The sequence below is a fragment of the Amphiura filiformis genome, chromosome 4 (assembly GCF_039555335.1).
Source record: "Amphiura filiformis chromosome 4, Afil_fr2py, whole genome shotgun sequence".
Lineage (NCBI taxonomy): Eukaryota > Metazoa > Echinodermata > Ophiuroidea > Amphilepidida > Amphiuridae > Amphiura > Amphiura filiformis.
This window is the reverse complement of record NC_092631.1, coordinates 53,796,681-53,818,339: the sequence shown is the minus strand read 5'-3', so window position 1 is coordinate 53,818,339 and position 21,659 is coordinate 53,796,681. Positions and strand designations below refer to the sequence as shown.

Sequence of the window (21,659 nt, the reverse complement as noted above, 5' to 3'; positions counted from 1 at the left end):
TTCATGAGAATGATAAAATTAAAATTTTGAATGAAATCTTATATTATAGCTTTAAATCATGCAAAACTGCCCCTTTTGGTCATGTCATATCATAGCCACTGAAGTTTTTCGACATATGGGCAGGGAGGGTCCAACCCCCATTGAAATTGGACTCTTGTTTACAAAGTTATGAGTGATTCAGCAATAAAAACAAAGTAAAATATAAGAATGTATCATCTGGTTTTATCAATAACTTAAAGCCATATTATAACATTTGCTGAGGAAGACGCCCTCACTGAACTTTTATAATTCCTTTTTTTATACAATTAAACTTTTTAAACGAATATACCCTGCAAAAATCAAGACTCTGGGTGCTGTAGTTTTGTCAAAATCCGAGATTTTGAATAAAACGCCGGAACCGGCGCTTTATTATTACGATGGAATTATTAGTCGAACGCATACACGATGTTCATAACACATAGTACGTACATGGCGTGCGGGATGGTAATATACACAACAAAGGGTCGTACCACAACATGACCAAAGGAGTGGTGCGTATTGGCGTTACATGTGCGCTGGTAGTAAATTCCAATTTTCTTTGCTTTGCCGTAGTTGTTCGGCTCAAAAATAAAAGGGATATATCTGACAGTAAAAGCTAACATGGCAAATAAATGCCAATCTATTTTGTTTGAAAATGTTATAATATGGTTTTAACATCAATATTAGCAAACTTAAAATATCAGTAGAATTCAATTGGTACTTAGTATCATCAGACAAATACTGAATTTGTTGTTTCACGCTTCTCACCTCAAAGTGGTCCGAGTCATTCTTGTCATCTTGATGTATCTTCTCACTGAACAGTGCCACTGGATCTCTGATAAAGAGATGGGCTATGTGACGAGCCAATTGAATATCAATACCTGTGCAACAAGAAATAAGGATAGTGTCAGAGATAACCAAGGGCAGATCTAGGGGCTCTCTACAGAAAAAAAAAATCAGGCAACTTCGACATAATGTTTGAAACATTTTCCTACTGTGAGGGGGATAACCTCACATGTAGGGCTCCCCACGGGTAGGCAAAGACAATTAGAAGTTCCTTCCTCTGTTTAGAGGTTTTTTCAAGGCTGTAACCTTTCATTAGCAATTTTTTTTTTTTTTTTTGGTATTTTGGAAATCTTGTAACTTCAGCACACTTTCACATGCAAATTTGAAAGATCTGGTAAAAAGACAATGGCGCACGGCACTACGGGGAGGGGTTGGGTCATCAAATGCTCCCAGTCAGAACTTTTGTCCCTCCTCTGTTTAAACCCCAAATCACAAAAATTACACTTTTTGCAGCAATTTTGCACAAAATATGTTGATTTTGCCCCCCCAACTGAAATTCACTTTGCTCCCCCCCCCCCCCACCTCCTAAAAGAAATCCTGGTGCCATCACTATAAAAAGGTAATTTCCTATGGGGTGAAAATAATAAGCTCTCCACTATGTATGATTTGCCATTTGCACGGATCCACCATCTTGCAACCAAAACGAGGTTCTCCCTGCAAACTCATGTGCAAAATGTGCATTTTTGTTTCTTGCACTTTTCTAGCAATGTGCCAGAAGGCGTTTTGCAAAAGCATGTGTTTGAAGACGCAACACACATCACACACTTTGCAGGTATAACCTCGTTTTGAGATCACCATGAAATCGGCGAATAGGGCTAGCAAAGAGCATTTCTATCAATAGTGATACAATCTTGTATATTCAATAATACTATTCCTACCTGAGTCTACCATTTCTTTGCAAAGTTTCTTATCCAGTTGCAAGTCAATATCACTATACCTCTCGCCCTCCTTTGACAAGTAGCTATCGATTGAATCATAGCGCGATTTGGAGATACGGAACTTGTTTTCCTTCAATGGCTGTAATGGAAATGTGTAAATAAATTATGTGTTTTATTAATATAGAATCTGAACGGCCTCAAAAGCAAGAATTAATCAAAAAACAAGAAAACAATTGTGTGTTCTTTAGTTTTTTCAAACCTGTGAATGTTATGTTGGATTGATTCACTTTCTTTGAAGATGTATGCATTTACATTGCTTCTCTCCTCCGACTTTTGTATTGTCAAATTTACAATAAACTAGACAAAGCATCAGCTGCAATATCTCCACCTTGCTGCGTGTTAGCTTACTGGGGTGATTTCACTTATCACTATAATATTTAAATACTACAACCAACACGAATCATAGATTTACTACCCAGAGATGAATCTTTTCCAACCCAGAAGGGTATTTAAAGTTTTTTTCAGAGAAGAACAGCACTTGTTTACATTTTGAGAGCGTGCAGAGCGTAAACACAGAAGTGTGGTTCTGATTGGCTGCATCAATCGTCTGACAATCATAGCAACAGACCGATAATCTGATTGGCCGATTGTGCGTCAAATTGTCAGTCAGTGCAGATCGGCGCCCTTGAAGGGAACACAAAGCTCCGCGTATCACGGTCATTATCAGGGTGCTCAAGTCAATCTGAGCAAGGGACTGCCGTTCTTCTTTGAAACCCAGTGTAATATCCATCAACACTGTACATTCAGCATCTAAACCATCAAGCTTTGTTATCATACACCTTATCAGTTTCATTAGGTTGCAGTGTGATTAAGAGAGTCACGACACAACTGTATAGTGAGTAAGAAAGTGAGGCTCTAAGGAAGAGGCCTCTGAGGTAGTGATGGCTTCAAAAAGATCCTCAGGTGAGGAGGTGCACATGCTTTGCCCCAACAGGGGTCCATTTCACTAAACTTTTAATCTTTTTTAACTCAAGTAACTGTTCGTGAAGTTACGAATACCCAATACTAGAAGTAACTTTACGAAGGGTTCCCGAACTTCCTTCCCGTAGTAAATCCCTATTCATAAGTAAGTTGAGTGAAATGGAAGTTACGACTCGGATGACTCGTCGTAACTTACTAATGATTTCGAGACTTACGAAGCTTCGTAAAGTTTAGTGAAATGCACCCCTGGTTTCACTACCATACACCTAACCAAAATCCCAGTCATAAGTAGTTGGTACATTTGTGCTAAAGTAGAACTGCTTTCAACCTTATTTCTGTTATACTTGACATACTAAAATTTTGCGATCTTTGGTGTTAATCTGAACTGTTTCCTTCTACTACAACCCTACCCCTGCCCCACCAATCAATGTTGGATGTCTCTGGGGTGCATGACCAAAAAAAAATTGATAGGGGAATGGGTGGGGTGCCATATTTCATGTACCCATGTCAAAGTGTTCGACCAATTTTGACCAGGATTGCAGTTCCAAGAAATCATGCTCACAAGTTTTGCCTAATTCTCTAAATATCAATTATAAAGGAAAGAAACAATATGCAATACATACATAAGTACACAAGTTTAGCCGATCTAGAGAAAACCATGTGTATTACTTACTTCTAGTCCTCTCTCTTCTTTTGTCCTATCATCAACTGAAGCTGCAATGACATACCACCTGGTATCAATATCGCTCAGATAACCTCTATAGATAGGACCAGCTGCACTAAGAGCCAACTGAAATACAAGACAAACAACAATATTATAACAATGTTACGTTATACAAATACAACAACAACTCGGTGTTGGATGATTTGACTACTTCCCAATGCATCAAATCATCCAACACCCCGGGACCAGTAGTTTTGACTACTTCCCCAAAAAGGAACAGGTTGTATTTGTTTTACTATACCTCATAAATATTTTCACTATCATGGTAAAAAACGTAAACAAAAGTCAAAACACACACTGATACCAGCCAGCGTACCGACTGGCATGATTAATAAGCTTATTTTGCTTACCTGATTTTATTGGAGGATTTCTGTTCAATAAATTTAGATTGATATTTTTCTAATTTTCTTTTTAACACTCCATAAATAAATGTTTGTTTCATAAAACATCAAATCCGCGTGTTATTATCCATCGGTAATCTCTGCAAAATAACTGCAGCAGACGTCAATTTCACGATAATGAATATACAGATTCGCCGCTGTGCAGCATAATGTTACGTCTGAAGGAACGGTGACGTGCGGGTTGAGACACCGTGTGGTAGTAGGGATGCGAAGTTTTTACTACTTCCCCACGTGCGAGTAATTGCACAGGCGCAAGGGAAGTAGTCAAACTACTGTACATGGACGCTTCTTCCTTATAAGTGCCTCCCTCATATGTATGAGTATTATCGCACTGCGTACAGACAACCTGTACTTATTTTTACTCTGGAACCTATAGAGTAGATGAGTGTATTTTGAAGTACAGTCAACAGTACCGGGATGATCCCCTGCTCTTTTCGAATAGCCTGTGACGTTCTTTAACGTGCACAATACATTAATGTGTGAAAATATGCATGTACACGGGACCGACAGCTTAAAATGCCCTCCGAAGCACTAAGCAAGTAGAGTGAAGTGCCTTGCTCAAGGACACAAAGAGCCGGACCTGGAATTCGAACCCTTGACCCTTGGATTCACAGTCCTATGCCTTAACCGCTAGGCCACGCTCTCCCCAAGGTATAGCAATAGGTATTTCTGTGATGTAACACACTGTAATGTTTGTCAGGCTTAATGTTAAGCTGCCTATGAAAACTCAGGGTTACATGAATATCAACCTGGGTTATTCCAGTTGAAATCCATACACCCCTGGGGAAGACATGACCTTAACAAGGGGTGTAGATTTCGAATGAGTCACTTATGTAGGTACCTTGCACTCTAATTCAAAAATAATACATGTGTAACATGAAATTACCAAAAGTCGAATCTGGATTTGGCCATCTGCTGAATTCACAATGATGTGGTGCACGGCCCAACCTTTTATGGCAGCATACTTTCTTTTACCTTTTAATCAAAATTAAAAATTCACTATTTTGAAAAGCAAAAATTGGTCACAATCGAGGAAACTGATCATAAAAATATACAAGCTGCATTAATTTTACAAGCTTAAAATTTCATCTATGCGACTAGTAAGAGTTGGTCATGCCAAAACTCTACGGGAATCAATGTACACTGACTTTGCTTTGTGTTATGCTATCATGTAACCCAGGATCATTAACTTACCAAAATAGGGCACAATGGAGTGAGTTGATCATACAACTGCCTCGCTTCATCAATACCACATGCCTGGAATGTCATCTGTAAACACGAGTTGCCCATACCAAAGCCCATAGCATCCATGTAGATATGGTTGGGTTTAGATGCACCTGCACCTTCACCATCATGATCATTGACATATTGCTCTATGAAAGGAGATGGTGTGTTCTTATCCTTGAAAACTGCAATGGTGAAAAGAGGAAGGATTAAAGCTATCATGTACGATGTCCATCACGTTTCAATTTTGTTACTTTTGACTCAAAATGCTGATAAAATATTAGGTTTGTGATTATCATGGTTGTAAACATGGTGACATAATGGTTAGGCTGTGAGTTTTATAATCTAAAGGTTGCCGGATAAAGCGCCACCACGGTCAATGTGTAGCGTTCTTGGGCAAGACGGACTAGTTGTCAATTGCTTCACTCCACCCAGGTGTAAAATGGGAAGCTGCTGGGGTAATCACAATCTAAGTCGGCTGAGAGTACCTGCACATCATTTGCGGACTTGGTGAAAGCGGAAATGATTCCAACATATCCTAATGGCAGCAGAATAATTGTTGACGTCCAACTTAGGTGTAGCGCATGTTAAATTAACCAACATTTATTTCATCTCTTAGGGGCCAAAAGGAGTCCCATTTCAAATGACGTAGTTCATTGATCTCCATGAACAAGCATAGCTCAAAATGCTTACCTCAAATTGTGAAGTATCAGTTTTTGTATGCAATGTATTTAAAAGTCATGCAATGAATGTACAAAGATATTGGGGTTAAATGACTGTATCCTGGCTATAAGCATGTTTGAGATCCAGAGATGCCAGTTTCACTCAAAAAACCTGAAACTGGTCAGAAAAACCTAAAAATACAAGCAAATGCAGGCCAAAAAGCCCCAAAACGGGCTGAAAATAAATTTAAAAAAAACATGGGAATTTGGACTCACAAAAACCTGAATTTATGCTAAAACCTGAAAAGTGTCATCTCTGAAAATTCCATCATTCCAATGATACTTACCAGGTACATTTATCACTACTTTTTCTCCTCTTCTTTTCCTTATATTTCTTGTGAGTGTCCTGAAGAAAAAAAATGACATATAAGTCTCTGATTACTGGACAATTCCTACCTTATAGTTTGATAATTCGAAGAGTCATTAGTGAAAACCTAATATAAACTCCAATCCTTTTTCCAACCCTACTCAATGTCATCCTAGCCCTAACCCAGGCCGAATCCGAACCCTAAAGCTAACCTTAATCTAATAAACTATAACCCTAAATCTAACCCTGACTTTAATCCTAATCCTCTGATTCTAACACCAACAACTCCATTCCCAACACTAACAACTACACCAGGCACAAAAAGAAACTCGTCAGTTATATTCATCCTTGCTGTTCAATAACTTGATAATTTTGGATTATTCTGAAATATACATTTTGTTAATTGGACTTTGCTTTCTCATTTACCACCCTGTTCTTGAACATTGAGCAAGAATTGACCAAGATATGCGCCTCCAAACTCTCAAACCCCAAAATGAAAAGTTGCAATTTTAACGATTCAATTGTGCCCGTTACATTGTGTGCTTTATTGATTGGCCCGTGGTGCTTGTGTGCAATACAACGATGCGTTCTCATAGAAAATCATTGAAAATGCAACTTTTGATTTTGGGGTTTGAGGCTTTGGAGGCGCATATCTTGGTCAATTCTTGTTTGTTTTTCACAAACAGGGTGGTAAATGAGAAAGCAAAAGTCCAATTAACAAAATATATATTTCAGAATAATCCAAAATTATCAAGTTATTGAACATGAATATAACTGACAAGTTTCTTTTTGTGCCTAGTGTACATACCAACACTAACTCTAATGTTAATCTTTATTCTAACTCTAACCATATCCTTAAGGTGGTACGAAAGGCAAAATCAAGTTGCTCTGATTGAGATTAAAATAGACCTGTTGCAGAGAGATATGCAAAATAATCTTAATTCCAAAATTTGAGCCAAATCGGACAAACGGTTTTTGAGATATTGCTGTTGAAAGATTCTTTGTATTCTATTGTTTTTGCCAATATATTGATGAAGTTAATGAGGAAAATTGGCAAAATGTGCTCATTAATATTAATTTTTGCCAATATTTTCCCAATATTTTATGAATAAACCTTCATACTACTTTTACCTTTAAAATTTTGACCTGAAACTTTGCCAATGTGTCTCTATGACCTAAACCTTTAACATGTGATTTTCCCGCCCATCTAATTTGCATATTTGCATAATTAATTAATATTAATTAATTAAGTATAATGCTAATTAATTATGCAAATATGCAAAATAGATGGGCGGGAAAATCACATCTTAATGTTTTAGGCCATAGAAACACATTGGCAAAGTTTCATGTCAAAATCATATAAAATAAAAGTAGTATGAAGGTTTATTCATAAGATATTGGTATAATATTAGCAAACATGAATATTCATGAGCACATTGTGCCAATTTTCCTCATTAACTTCATCAATATATTGGCAAAAACAATAGAATACAAAGAAAATAAAAACATGTATATCGTGACAACTGTATGTCCGATTTCCTTCAAACAAAAACTATTTTGCTCCTGAAGTGTATTTAGCTTAACTTATTCAATCTATTCAAATGGTTCTAAATTCAGTTTCTGTTTTCCAGCAACATCGTTTCGAACCCCCTTAACCCTAATCATAACCTAAAATGCCCTAACCATAACTTTAAAACCCTTTTTGGACTAATTGACTTGTTCCCAATTCATATGAATTCATCAAATACTGATTTGAAGTATATTTAACATAACCTCACAAGAATCACTCAACTGTATACCGTTTCTTGCGTGATTATAAATGACTACCCTAAATTTTTTAGCCACATTATACAATAGTCAAATTCAAGTGAAAGCTGGCAAATAATTACTCTGTCATAACTACAAGAATCACTCAACTGTGTCTGCTTTTTATGGGACTAAATAACTGCCTTTTCATATTAATTGCATAACTGAATTTTTCAGCATGGTATACAACAATCAAATTCCAGTGAAAACTGCTTAGTCACTTCCCTGTCATTTCTCATACTTTCTGTTAAGGCGTCTCTTTTGGCTACTGTGTCATGCACAGAATTCCTTGAAAATGATATAGGATGTGTGTATTGATGAGAAACCCTTACTTGCCAAGTTTTAATTTTTTTCCAAAAAAGCGTTTTTGACTTGCGCAATTTTTTTTCATCTCAAAAGCCCACTGAATTACTAAAGGGAAGGGTTTTTGGCACTTTGCCAATTTCTCAAATTAGCCACATTGAAAACCATTTTATTAAAACTGATTTTTCTCTCTTTTATATTATAGCAGTTGTATATAAAAGTTTCATTTTGCTGCCAATATATCACAGAATAATAATAAAAATGCCTTTAAAAAGGAATGGGGCGCCCAATGGGAGCTTTGATGTGAATGTGCTGAAATCCGGGGGGTTGGGGGAGGGGGGAACTCCCACTTTGAAGGTGACGCGTATGTAGGGCTATTAAGACCCCCTTTTTTACCATCGCTGTCACCCAAAGACCCCATTACCAGCACATGCACTGTCACCCAAAGACCAGGCTATTAAGACCCCCTTTTTCACCCAAGCTAAAAGACCCCATTAACAGCACATGTCTGTCACCCGAAGACCCCATATTTTTCCTTTAGATCTGTCACCCAAAGACCTAGACCCTAATATTTCCATCTGAACAGCAACGAGTCGTCTATCACTGATTTTCGTTGGCCTGGTCACCTGGCAGTTTTGTGCAGGAACTAAATACCAACAATTACTAAATGTTTACACTAGGATTTGGGCAGGTAACCTTGGTGGGTTGGACACTTTTATTATCATGGATTATGTTATGCCATAAAATGCTGAGCTTGTGTAACACTTAATGAATAAAGCCAGATGTGCAGTTAATCCTTTAAGTATATATTTAAAAGGAATGTTGGTACTTTATTTTTTCTAGAAACACTAAATTACCTTAATTCTAAGATATTTTTAGGAACTTAGTAAGGTGCTATGGTTACCAAACTTTCAGGGGTGGTAAATAAGATTAATATCTAAATTCTCTCGCCAGCTTTCAAAATCAACCATAATTTATACAGTGAGGTGAAAATCCTTAACTCAAAAGTATAGTTTGTCACATTAATTATAATTCCATCCCCTGTCTAGAAGAGGGGGTGTAAAATCTCATAAATGGACAAGACATCTTACAGGAAACATTACATTTTGATATCAACTTTGATACTTAACCCCAAACCCTGCACCCTCCTCACCCTAAGTATGTCCATGTGATTTCAAACTCACCTGAACCTAGGATGTGCATCCATAATGGCTTCATCAGGGAAAAATAACGACTTGGACACTCCTGCATCTGTTGGGTTAGGCTCATATGCAGGTGTTGAAAACTGAGGACATCCGAGTCTGTAAGTAATTAAAGGGACACTATGTGTTATGTCAATAGTTTGTAAAGTACGTACATTGCCTTTAATGAAAACCTGTTCACTTTCCTGCTGGCAGAGTATTTCACCCATTTAAATAACATATTAATTTTGCATGTTTCCTTACATCCATACCAACTCTTACAGTCTCCATGGCAACTATCATGTGATTTTCAAGACGGCTGACAGCTCCTATGGAAGTTATATAGTAACCAAGAGTTATGAATGCCTTGTTTATCATGTTAAAGGCAACATGTCTTGCAAATATCTAATTTCTTCTGCAACTTGTGGTCCATGACCACAATGCTAAAGCAAAGGCCGTCAGCCTGGCAGGGCTGAGGATACTGCATGACTTCCATAGTAAAGTCTTGCAACTAATGGAGTTCCAATGTACACGTAGAAGAGCCCTAAGATACTAAATAGTGTTGTGGTCATGGACCACAAGTTGGGGACGGAATTAGATTTTCGCAACATGTCGTCTGTTTTGAGGATTGGGAAGAAATAGCAACAGAGGAATTCAATGGTTCATTTTATTTGGTTTCACTATTACTTTGTAAAGTCCTTGACACCCAGAGAAGATAGCTCACACTTCCCACAATGCATTTCTTCCATTCGAATAATCTGTACTGTTTGCTATCCAGTGCAACATGGGTTGATAGTGACAAAAGGTACCGCAATGCTTGCAAATGATGTTTATTTCATGGCTATCAGCCCTTGTTTAGCCAGTCTATTCTCAACATGCAAACAAGTGGAACATGTACAAAGTAATAGGAGCATCATTTGATGAAACAAGGTAATGTATTACGTTGCAAAGGATTCTGGGAAGGGTAAGATATCTTCTCTGCTTGACACCATTGTTTGATTTCTGTCATTAGCTGATCCCTGATATTGAATCTGTTCATACATAAACCTTAAGAAAATGATAATGTGATAACGCTAATCAATTATATATAGACATAATACAAAGGTCTGAAATGTAGAATGTAAAAGAAAAAAGGCAAACCAACTGATTAATAGATAATAAAACATGATCACACTGAGTGAAATGCCTTGTTACATGAAATATTCACTTGCTTAACAAAATAAACATTGCATTAATAAAACTTGAAGACAAGTTATGATATCTTACATTCAACAACAAACGATACACAGATATTTCTTTTTGTTACAGTGTATATATCTTGACCAGAACTTGTATTTGCAAGGGTCACATCATAACATGTCCATATCTCCGGCCCAGTCAATCTCAACTCAAGGATGCTCATGGACAGGAACTGAAAACATAGCCTTTCACATTTTTGGTGAAGAACAAAACCCACATACTTTCAAGTTTCATTTCTTTGGCATTAAAAAAATTCCAAAATCTATTCCATTCTGTTCTATGGCAAGTATCCAATAGTTTTGAGATCTGGATCTGTATATTACTGGGCTTAAGTGGGCTAGACATGGACCTTAATCTCCCACACAGGGGGTGTTGATTTCAAATAAAGTCACCCATTCAGGTATCTCTATTTGAAACTCCTCCATGCGTGGAAGATTAAGGTCATGACTTCCATAGTGGGTGTATGGATTTCAACTGGAATAGCCCATATTGGGATCTATATGTACATGTAATACGGTTCAAAATATTTCACTGTTGAAGTTTCAATTACACATTTGCTTGGAAGGAAATTTGTTTTGCTTGGAAAGCAAATGCCCCAAACATACCATACCAATACCTTTGTCCTTGCATGGCATTTTTCAATGATTTCCATCTAGTTTTCATACCTGGACATGAATAATCATGATCACAGCTACATGTAGCTTCAAAGAAAGAAAGGATGAATGTTGTTAACCATCTTTAGCTGCTCCTCGTAATCCGTCTTGTCCGTGATAAGCTGTTAGCCTGTTAACATTTACTTAAACACTGGATCTCAGTTTTCTTGCAAAGTCTTGGTTAATATGAAGAAACACAAAAAAAATAATGTATATTAGTATTCAAGCACCACTACTACATTTGGGCAATGTCATACTGAGTAAAAAACAAAACAAATTTAAGCTTATCATTGTTAACAATGCTTGAAATTAATATATGACCAGAGATCTGTTTCAAGACATGATCACACTTACCTGTGATGTCATATAGAGTTTATTAAATTTGTGATATAACCTCAAAAACACACGAAAATAAAACCTGCACGAAAATGCTAGAGTGACCATTATACACTTTCGCGATTTCTGACCCAGTTAAGACTTTTGGTGTGTTTTGATGTTCACACCACATTTTATGTATTGCCAATGTTATCATATGACAAAATTTCATATTCACATGTTATTGAATTTGGGAAATAACCACTGAAACTCGCAAATCCACTTATACAGTATTTGATTGTGTTCTAGTGTTGTGTTATTTGTTTTGCATGTGTTTTTTAGTTTTAGCCGTATTTATTATGACGACACCGATAGTCTAGTGGTTAGAGTGCCTGCCGAGATAACAGAAGGTTGTGGGTATGATTTCCATGTTGCTGCATCCTCTTGATTTTTACAGGCAGTTTGCACCAGCCGACACTTGGATTTGTACCCAAAAGTGAGTTCTGAGGCGTGAAGAGGCATGTAGCGCCGACATCGAGGCGCGTTAGCACCGAGTGCATCAGAAAAGTGAGATTGCTTGTGTATATAACCTCATTGCTGGTGTATTTATGGGTAGTGGCCCGGGGTAATGGCAGAGGCTCTATACTAGAGCTAGGTCAAGTCTAGTAAAACATTGGATTACATAAGAAAGTTTTATTTTATTATATATTCTATGTGTTTTTAAACTACTACTATAATAAACCAGACATTTTTCTGGCAACTTTGGCAGTTTTTTTTTCTAAATCCTGGTTTATGTACTTTACCTGAAACTGAGACTAGTTACAAGCAGTGCCTCTATCAACAGGAATCAAAGGACAAGTACTGTATAACAGGAATTTTTTGCAGTGGTTTTAATTTTCATGGTTTAATAGGGAACCATGAATTTAAATCCCGTGAAAGTATTTTTAACCCATGGGCTTCAATCTGCAACTGTTTGAAACTTCAAATAAAAGAAAAGCACAAAACTATTCTGAACAGCTCAATTTGTGAAAAATTAACCCAGCAAAAATACCCCTTTATAAAGTAAATAGGTGATGTTATGCATGCATTTTTCTGTTATTGCAATGACTCGGCAGAAATGTGTTGCACTGACTCGCCAGAAATGTGTCGAATTGACATTGACGAGAAGAATAATATACAGGCCCAGGGTTGCCAAAAAATTTCAGCCCAAATCGCGGGTCAAATAATTGAAAAGTCACCAAATTTTTCTCTATACCATTGGTATCTATGGGGCAGGAAACTATCGGAAGTTGCGACAGCCAATGTTGAAAAGTCGCCCAATTGTTTTCTTAACCATTGGTTTCTATGGGACAGGAAATTGTCAAAAGTCGCGGGAAGATTTTCAAAATTCCCCAATTGGGCTACCAAATCGCGGGATTAGCAACCCTGTACAGGCCCCATACAAAGTCAATCATTTGAACAGAAAATTGAAGTGAAGAAGTGAATTTGAAGTGAAGCATGGCAAATACATGTAGGTTTGCCACAATGGAAAAATGCACTTCCCATGTCAGACTAGTATGACACTGGACTTATCGCTTAGCAACAACTTGGATGTACCTTGTATAGGTTTAGAGAAATTCAAAGGTGATGGATACAAAAACACTGTTCTACAGGCCACAGTTCAGCCATTTTTCCTTAGCAATTTGCAAAATTGCTAAGGTCTGTTTCTGTCAAGTTCTTTCTTTGTTTCTTTCTTTCTTTCTTTCTTTCTTTCTGTCAATCTTATAATGAGCCACCGTAGCCATATGCTTTGAGCTATGTTGACCATAGTTGGTCATTAGGACCATTGGATGGGGGACAAATGAAACATGATCAACTTCAGGTCAAAGGTCATCCACTTCCGGTCAATGGCCAAAAGCGTGATTTCACTAAAATGCTACTCCTTCCACAAATTACACAGCACGATGATGGCACTTTGGTACATGCATCAGCTATACCCAGTGTCTAAAAGTTAATGTCCAGAATCGGGGTCAAAGGTCATTAAGGGGATACTCCGGTATATGACCAAATACCCTAAAATGCTGATGCTGTCGCAAATATATATAGTACAACAATGTTACCTGGTCATCAGGTACCAAAAGCTGGTGGCACAAATGTCACATGACCAACTCAAGGTCAAAAGTCATGGAAAGGTCATTATGGCCGAAAATGTTATTTCCTATTATTTTTACTAAAACTGCTACTCCTTACACGAATTACACAGCAAGATGACGTCACTTGACACATGCATTAGCCTTGAGGTCAAAGGTCATCTGAAGGTCATTATGGCTGATCTGATTTTCTGTTCTGTTACTAAAAATTCTAAGTCATTCCACAAATTATAATATAGCATGACATTACTTGCATACATCCATTGGGGTCAAAGGTCATTGGGTCAAAGGTCATTGGGGTCAAAGTTCATGTAGGTATTACTTCCAGTATGAAGCAAAATACCTTAGGAAGTCGCACTATAATAGCGCATGACCAAAGTTGCACAGAAATATTTACATGAATCTTGAATAATTTTTGGTTAGGCCGAATAAAAAAAATAATCATGTTTCGCGTCTTCTCCCGCTTCCTTTTTTGAGGTTTCTTCAGTTTATAATTTTATTTTTTGAAATTCAGTTATAACTTTAAAAAAAATATGTCTGGGGAGTAAAGATGCTTTCTATAGCCTTGCTAATATACCAGAAACACTTTTGGAAGGTTTTGTGATAATTAGAAGAGGCCTATCTCGTTGAACAAGATATAAAAAGAGGCCTCCTCCTTTTTCCGGGCATTAGGCCCCCTATTGTATCGCTAAAACAGTTCTAATTATGGGTATTTGCACCAATTTACGATAAAAAAGAAAAAGCCCCCTCTTCCTCCTTTTTGAAACATGTTTTTTTTATTTTACTTGGCCTTATCAAAATGATTTCACATACTGTAATATTATGGAAAATACTGTTCATACATGTATATTCCAAGGAATTATATATGCTGGACCTTTTGAACTTGCATATGCTATCTAGGTGAGCTAACAAATTAACCTTGGTCTCTAGCCAAATTCCAAAGTTATAGTGCATTTCCAAAAAGACCTCTCAGTAAAATCAGCATAATATACTACTGCTTACATGCATTCATGCTATATAGCTGGGCTAATTAGCTATAGGCCTAGTTAATTAGCTATTGCTAAGGTCGCGTATATATGTATGCGCAATTAGCTCTAGTTTAAATATGTTTTAAATATGTTTGCAAATATTTTTTTCATATAATGTTCAGGTGGTAGGCCCTATATGATTATTTTTTCCATACCTTTATTTTCAAGAGATGTTTATATTTCCATAATTTGGCATGTTTTTCGATTGGTATATTAGAGCTTACTTCAAGGGCGCTCAACACATAAACAAACATGCCATAGGAGTGTAATGATTAAGGGTGCGCAACACTTGATTTAGGTAAATGGCATCAACAGTACAGGGAAGAAATGCATTTATGGTTTGGCCTAATTTTGTATTAAAAATGGAGGTAAATTTAATTAAACATCCTCGCAAAGGGGCTATTTCAAAATGTGAAGAACAATCATGGTTACCCACAATATTTAAACCTGAAAGGCACTGGAACAAGTGAAGTGAACAACACAAAACCCATGTATTGTACGGAAGAAAAAGATATATATAACTACAATGTTTCAGCTTCTTACCTGGGAAATACAGTAAGGCTAAGTGGTATTTCTCCCTTGGATTCATCTAATAACTTGCATACTTCTTGACGTCTGTGTGAAAAATAAAATCATTTGATCATATAGTAAATTAATAATTTGAGCCTTTTTTTAGCTTGCAACAAGTCTTGGCGTCTGTGTGAAAAATAAAACCATTTGATCATATTAAATGTAAATTAATAATTTGAGCCTTTTTAGCTATGTTATCATTTTTAGTCTGTCATTTCAAATATTCCAATACAAATTTTATTTGGCAGTTGGTACTTCCTGAATTATTCTTTTTTCCCTGTCATTTCAAGTATTTTAAATCAAAACTATTTTTAGCACCTGCATTGTTCACAATAATGACTATTTTATCTGTGATTTGAAATATTTTCAGTATGCAATTATTTATACTTGTATATCACCCATCTTTCACGGTTCCTAATGCATAGACTTTGATGGTTGGTAAGTTTACGCATGGTTTGTTGAACTAAATGAAATTCTGCAATTGGCTTTTGTTTGTTTACGTTATTTGTTGTAAAATATAGCCCCAGGGAAGACCAGTTTAAGGACTGATTTGGGCCTTTCTGTGTATGAATAAAAATTGATTGAATTGAAAAGTAATCATAATGCCATTTTAAATCCAGTTGCCCATTGATCATACATACATGTCTTCCTGTGTTTTTTGGTTGACCAGCGTCAAATTTTGGTTGTCCAGTCCCAGGCAGCTTGGCAAGACATTTTGCGAGCCTTGCTGGACGTTATATAATGCACTTACTATTGTAGTAGTACTAGTATATAATATTGTTGACAATTAAATCAGATGTTCAGCAAAGACTGTATGAAATACCTAGAGATACACATCCATGCTCCACAGTCTAACACCCATCAAAGAAACTTAAAAGCTACAACCATGATTCTTGACCTACAATGTATAATTTAATAGGAATATAAAACTTCCTCATCATGGGAGCTCTACATACCTTTACTCAGTTTAGCCTGAGAATACTTAGTATTTTGTCATGCAGTTTTATACACTTTAATATGGTTTGAACACAGAGTCCATGTATGTTGACAAAGCACTACATGCGAAAAAGGCAAGCAACAGATAAATCCAATATACCCATGTAACCTACCTGAGTTTCATGTTGGATTCTATTGTATTGAGATATGCATGAAGACAACCATAGGGTTTGCCAGGGGTACCTTCCACCATGTAAGCTGCATACTCAGGTCTCCACAATGTCTTTGTATCTCTGAAGAGTATGTGAAAAGTTACACAAAATTAGCACTGTTAAATTTCAAAACCAAACATTAATAAAAATGGTGAAAACACATGATTTTATCTAAATTTGGTCTTGATTCAACAGTAAAAGTACTTCATATCATGATCTGCTCCACAGAGGCCAAAGAAGGTATGTTTGAAAATTGAATAACTATTACCTAAAAACATTGGACATTTGGCTATCATTACACTGAAAACACCACCAAAGGTTTAGCGTATACTTGGTTCTAAAGTTATGTGATTTCTACTTTCGTATGTATTTTATTGTTTTTCTACTCCATATTTTTCTTTTTATCCATTTAAAATGTGATGCCTTTGACCTCAATGGTCACGATGTCACATATGAAAAAGATTACAAATTGAATGTCATGTCAGTTACATGGCTTTAATTTGACGCCAAAAAGTTATCATATAGGGGCCTACTTATTTTGTGGATTTTACTTTTAAAATGGGTGTTTTCGGTAAAAAAAAAAGGTGCATTGCTTATTTTGTGGATTTTACTTTTAAAATGGGTGTTTTCGGTAAAAAAAAAAGGTGCATTGCTCAACCCTATGGCTAGAAATAGGTTTTTGAATTCAATGGAAAATTCTGATTGGGATAGACCCTGTAAGAATTGAAATTAAATCAATACTAGCTGATGGAGTATAAGGTCTAATAATCTAAGGGCCTCATCAATTTGGATCAAAATCATAAATGTATGCAACATTAATGACTTATCTCTGGGAAATCATTATTTTTTTCTCCTTTATGTTTATGTATTTCTAATGACAACATTTTTCAAGAGGGCATATCAAGTGGCACCATGAGGGAACAGTCCAATTTCTGGTCATTCAAATACACCAAACCAAAACAATTAGGCCCTGTCATTGACCTGATAGAAGTACTGTTCACTGTAGGTAAATACCAGCAGTGGCTATCTGTTACTAAATTGAGATAAAGACCAACAAATTTATTCATTTTGACCATGAGTGCACACAGCTGCATGTATTAAGGTTATTACAGTAATTATTTTAAACTGTTGTGATTTGGTAGTTCACAGCATCATACAGAATGGTAGTGAGCTTTGGCAAAAACTGCATTGCTCAATTCATAGCGAGCGTGCAGAAGAAATAAAATATCGCAAATATACTTTTATAGGTGCTGCGGTTCTTGAGTTACGTTGTAAAGAGGGCTGAAACAACAACACTTTTGTAAAGCGTACATAACTACATTAACCACAATAAATTAAGCAAGTTTGCAAAGTATACGATTTGAAGAATGAACTTTTGCAAAACATCAAGGTGTTAATTTTCAATAATATATTGATCTAGATAATGAAAATCAATTTTTAGGTTGCTTCGACCAACAATACCTCGTCTACCCTTAAGAATATAACTTATAAGTAGAAAGTTTAGGAAATATTAAATATTATTATATAATATGAAGCTTCTATCTATACCACTCATTTTTAGTACTGAATGACGTTTAAATCAAACTGTTCAGTATTTTTACAAAACTGTTCAATATATCTTGATACCATACGCTTCGTCACAATACCCAGAAGGCACGCATCACATAAACGCAGTATTCACGAGAGCGTTCACAAACAGTGATTGAGACTAATTTTGGTACTGCACGACTCCCTCTGATGTGCAGCAAGTCATGTTGTCCTGCGAAGCACACAAGCAGCACAAAACTGCAGCTAAAATACGGTGATTTCAGCGGGTATCTGAGTTAATCAGGATCAGCATCTTAATATTGACGGTGCACAGAGAACATGGTTACTCGTTTCACGGCGGTATTGCAGTAGTTAGGCCTACTAGTACAACATTTTCACGGTAAGCTTACTCAATTGTCTGCGTAGTGCGTGCGTGTGCATTCAATCAACACAATAGCAAGGCCAGCCTATCTTTGACTAGGCCTAGCCTACGTGTATGCCTAGGCCTGAGGCTGTGTCTATAAAAAGCTGTTCGTTTCTGATGCATGAATGTTTTCATTTATGAGTTTCAGTCAGCTTCATATATAATAATAATAATATTGGATGGCTTTATTTGGGTTGTATGAGAATATACTGCACTTGCCATGAATGATATTCAACTCGCCGTGCCGGCTCGTTGAATATCATTCATGCGCGTGCAGTATATTCTCATACAACCCTTAATGCCATCCAATATTATATAAATAACTTTTAAACCTTGATGAGCTGGTCATCTTTCCCACTTACTGTGGTCTTGTGTTCTCTATCTCTTGCAAAACAGGTAATACTTCAGCTGCTTTTAGTAAAACACGAGCGGTTTTGGCTTCATGGTCAAGTTTGATAAGTGTGTACTCCACCTGTAAATATAACACAAAATGATCATAACATAAGTTATTTAATATTTTGTTGTAACTCATCTATGACAATTAAAGGGGTGTGGTCCAATTTTTTCATGTTGTTTTCTATCTTACATTGAGGCCTTACCATTTTAGCAATATGTCATTTAGTACCAAATTTTGAGTTGCATTGCTCCAGCAGCTTTGAGAAGCAAAAACATGTACCGTACTGACGCAAGTATAGTCCCACCCCGTTTTTGGTTGAACATTTTTCAAAATTGGGGTGGGACTATACTCAATTAAAAAAAAAAATTATTGTAGGCCTATGTGTTTTGAATAAATTTGTACTCATGTCATACTTTATTAATGATTTCAAAATGCATTGAATTTGTATGCATTTTGAAATCATTAATAGAGTATGACATGAGTACAAATTTATTCAAAACACATAGGCCTACAATTTTTTTTTTTAAATCAACCATGAATGATCCTAGCATTTAGGACTAGGTCCAGGGACACTCCAAAGCCCAAAAAAAATTTTAAAAAATAATTCCTGAAATTTTGTGGGACTCTACTCGCGTCAGTACGGTACATGTATAACAATGCCCCATACCCAGCATATATGAAGGGTATAAAAACGTTTTAATAACATTCAGAAAACATTTTTGAAAATGTGATGCAAAACATTTGAACATAAAGTTATCAAATATTGACAAAATATTTTGCTAAAATGTTTGTCAACAAATATTTTACAATAACATTTTGACAACATTTTAAAAATGTTGTTGTACAGTGGCTTCTTCATACAAAATGTTAAAAAAAAATTCCCGACCTTTATATAACCTGACATTTTAATGTTATTAAAACACAGAGGAAAGAAGAATTACACATCTCACACTAACACAAAGTGCGAGTTAGCGCAGCGGTAGTTCCCTCGCTTTGCACCACTGAGGTCCCAGGTTCAAGCCCCGGCACGGCCCAAGGACTCAGGTGCACTTGGTTTATCCCGATTCCATGCTCGCTCTCGCAGGTTTTCTCCGGGATCTCCGGTTTCCAAATCGTTGATTAGTTGTTTGGTTATCAAAAACTTCCTTCACCCAATGGAATTTGGGGAGCTGCACAGAAAATTGGTGAATGTTACAATCTAAATGCGGATAGGTGTACGCCGTTCGGCAGCAACCTAGTTGATGCGATCTGATTGTGATGATTCATCATTGCAGCGAAATTACAGCGCTTTGAGTCCTCTAAGATCTTTAGAAATGCGCTTTATAAATCCAAAATTTATTATTTATTATTATTATAACACAATTAAACATGAATTTACAAATGGAAACATGACATGCATAGGCAGATATACCAGACATACCTGTCTGTGCTAGGACTTGAATCATTAATTTGATCTCATGCACTAGTTTGTAATGTTTGAATGTTTCCATGTTCCAGTTCCGAGTTTGCCGAGTACTACCAGTTGCGGTTACCAGAAGTCATTGATCACATTTTTATTTCCATACATCTTGTAGTTCTTGAGTTAAGGTCATGTGTCAAAACAAAAGTTTTGAGCATTTTTCCCCTCCAGAGAAAATCATGTACATGGGGCGGAAATGAGCCAAATATATATCAAGCCTTGGGCTCTCCTTTATAGAACCCATACCATTCCTCTTGTGTGTCAGCTTTATTTGTCTCAATATTTGAGTACAAACACTGCTAGGTCGTGCATGCTTCCCTCTGACCTGCCTTAATTTCATGAATTTCTTTTACTATATTGACCTTTTTTCCTCTATCCCACAATGCACTATTCCAGGGGGGTATGAAAAAGTTCATCAACCTCATAGTTCGTGTGCATCCGATGGTCTTTGCCAGGCCTTTGCAATTATTTTGTCTTAATATGGGCATACTGATTCCATATATGCGGATTATCGTAAAGGCCATCGATGTTACTAATTATGCAATTATTGAATACACGAGTGATGCAGTTACGGAGCGATGCAGAACATCCAGCCCTCGAATTAAGGATCTGAAGGGGCATGGCAACTTTTTTAGGACAAGTTGAAAATTGAAAAGATTTTCACTGAAAAGGCAAGGCAGCACGGCAGTTTGTAATATTTCAAGAGGGCACCATGGCAACTGTTGAAAATTTGAGAAGGGCACCAAGGCAATATCTCAAAAGTGAAGAAAACACACACAAACATAGTTAGATGATTTTATAATGAAGGGGGAGGGCTGGGGCACCCACAGCAACTTCATTAGAGGGCACGGCAAGTGACTGCCTTGGATAAAGGACATATTTTGGGGGCATTACGGCAGTGGGGATGGGCACCCACGGCAAAATGCCATGGGTGCCGTGGGTTAATTCGAGGGCTGAGAACATCTGTGTAAGAGATTTTGTTTACATTTTATTTTCATCTCCGCAAAAAAGTGAAACGGACACCGACAAAATATCACTGCGTGTCCCATCATTAGTTTTTCACCATTAGGTCTATAAAATGTATACATAGTTAGGTTTCAATAACAGGAAACTTTTTTTGGCGACGACACCATGTCCATAAGGCATAGAAATGTTGTTTTTTGCCCCCTGAAAGGTATTAGGGATCGTGCGCCATTATCGTGATTATCAGGGATTCCTTTTTTGTGATGAAGGCACCAGCCGAAATGTCCGTATTCCAGAATGTAATGAACGTAACTCTGTACTCCCCGGGAAAGAGGGAAAAAGGTCTATATTGAAACATGAAGACATACTATCATTGCTATAAAAATGCCATTCTGGTACTGTACTTTCTGTTCTTT

The 21,659-nt window shown here is 36.7% G+C and overlaps 1 protein-coding gene across 1 annotated transcript in view; it reads right to left on the bottom strand.

The window, feature by feature from the left end:
• LOC140151068 (glutamate--cysteine ligase catalytic subunit-like) overlaps nucleotides 1-21,659 on the bottom strand; it is a 47,822-nt gene that overhangs the window by 8,837 nt on the left and 17,326 nt on the right. Inside the window, exons 3-11 of the mRNA XM_072173267.1 lie at nucleotides 18,787-18,896; nucleotides 16,435-16,554; nucleotides 15,299-15,370; nucleotides 9,395-9,511; nucleotides 6,082-6,140; nucleotides 5,043-5,257; nucleotides 3,397-3,513; nucleotides 1,743-1,881; nucleotides 787-899 (exon numbers count right to left, since the gene is read on the bottom strand). Of these exons, the coding sequence (XP_072029368.1) occupies nucleotides 787-899; nucleotides 1,743-1,881; nucleotides 3,397-3,513; nucleotides 5,043-5,257; nucleotides 6,082-6,140; nucleotides 9,395-9,511; nucleotides 15,299-15,370; nucleotides 16,435-16,554; nucleotides 18,787-18,896 (1,062 nt within the window). The remainder of the gene's footprint in view (nucleotides 1-786; nucleotides 900-1,742; nucleotides 1,882-3,396; nucleotides 3,514-5,042; nucleotides 5,258-6,081; nucleotides 6,141-9,394; nucleotides 9,512-15,298; nucleotides 15,371-16,434; nucleotides 16,555-18,786; nucleotides 18,897-21,659) is intronic.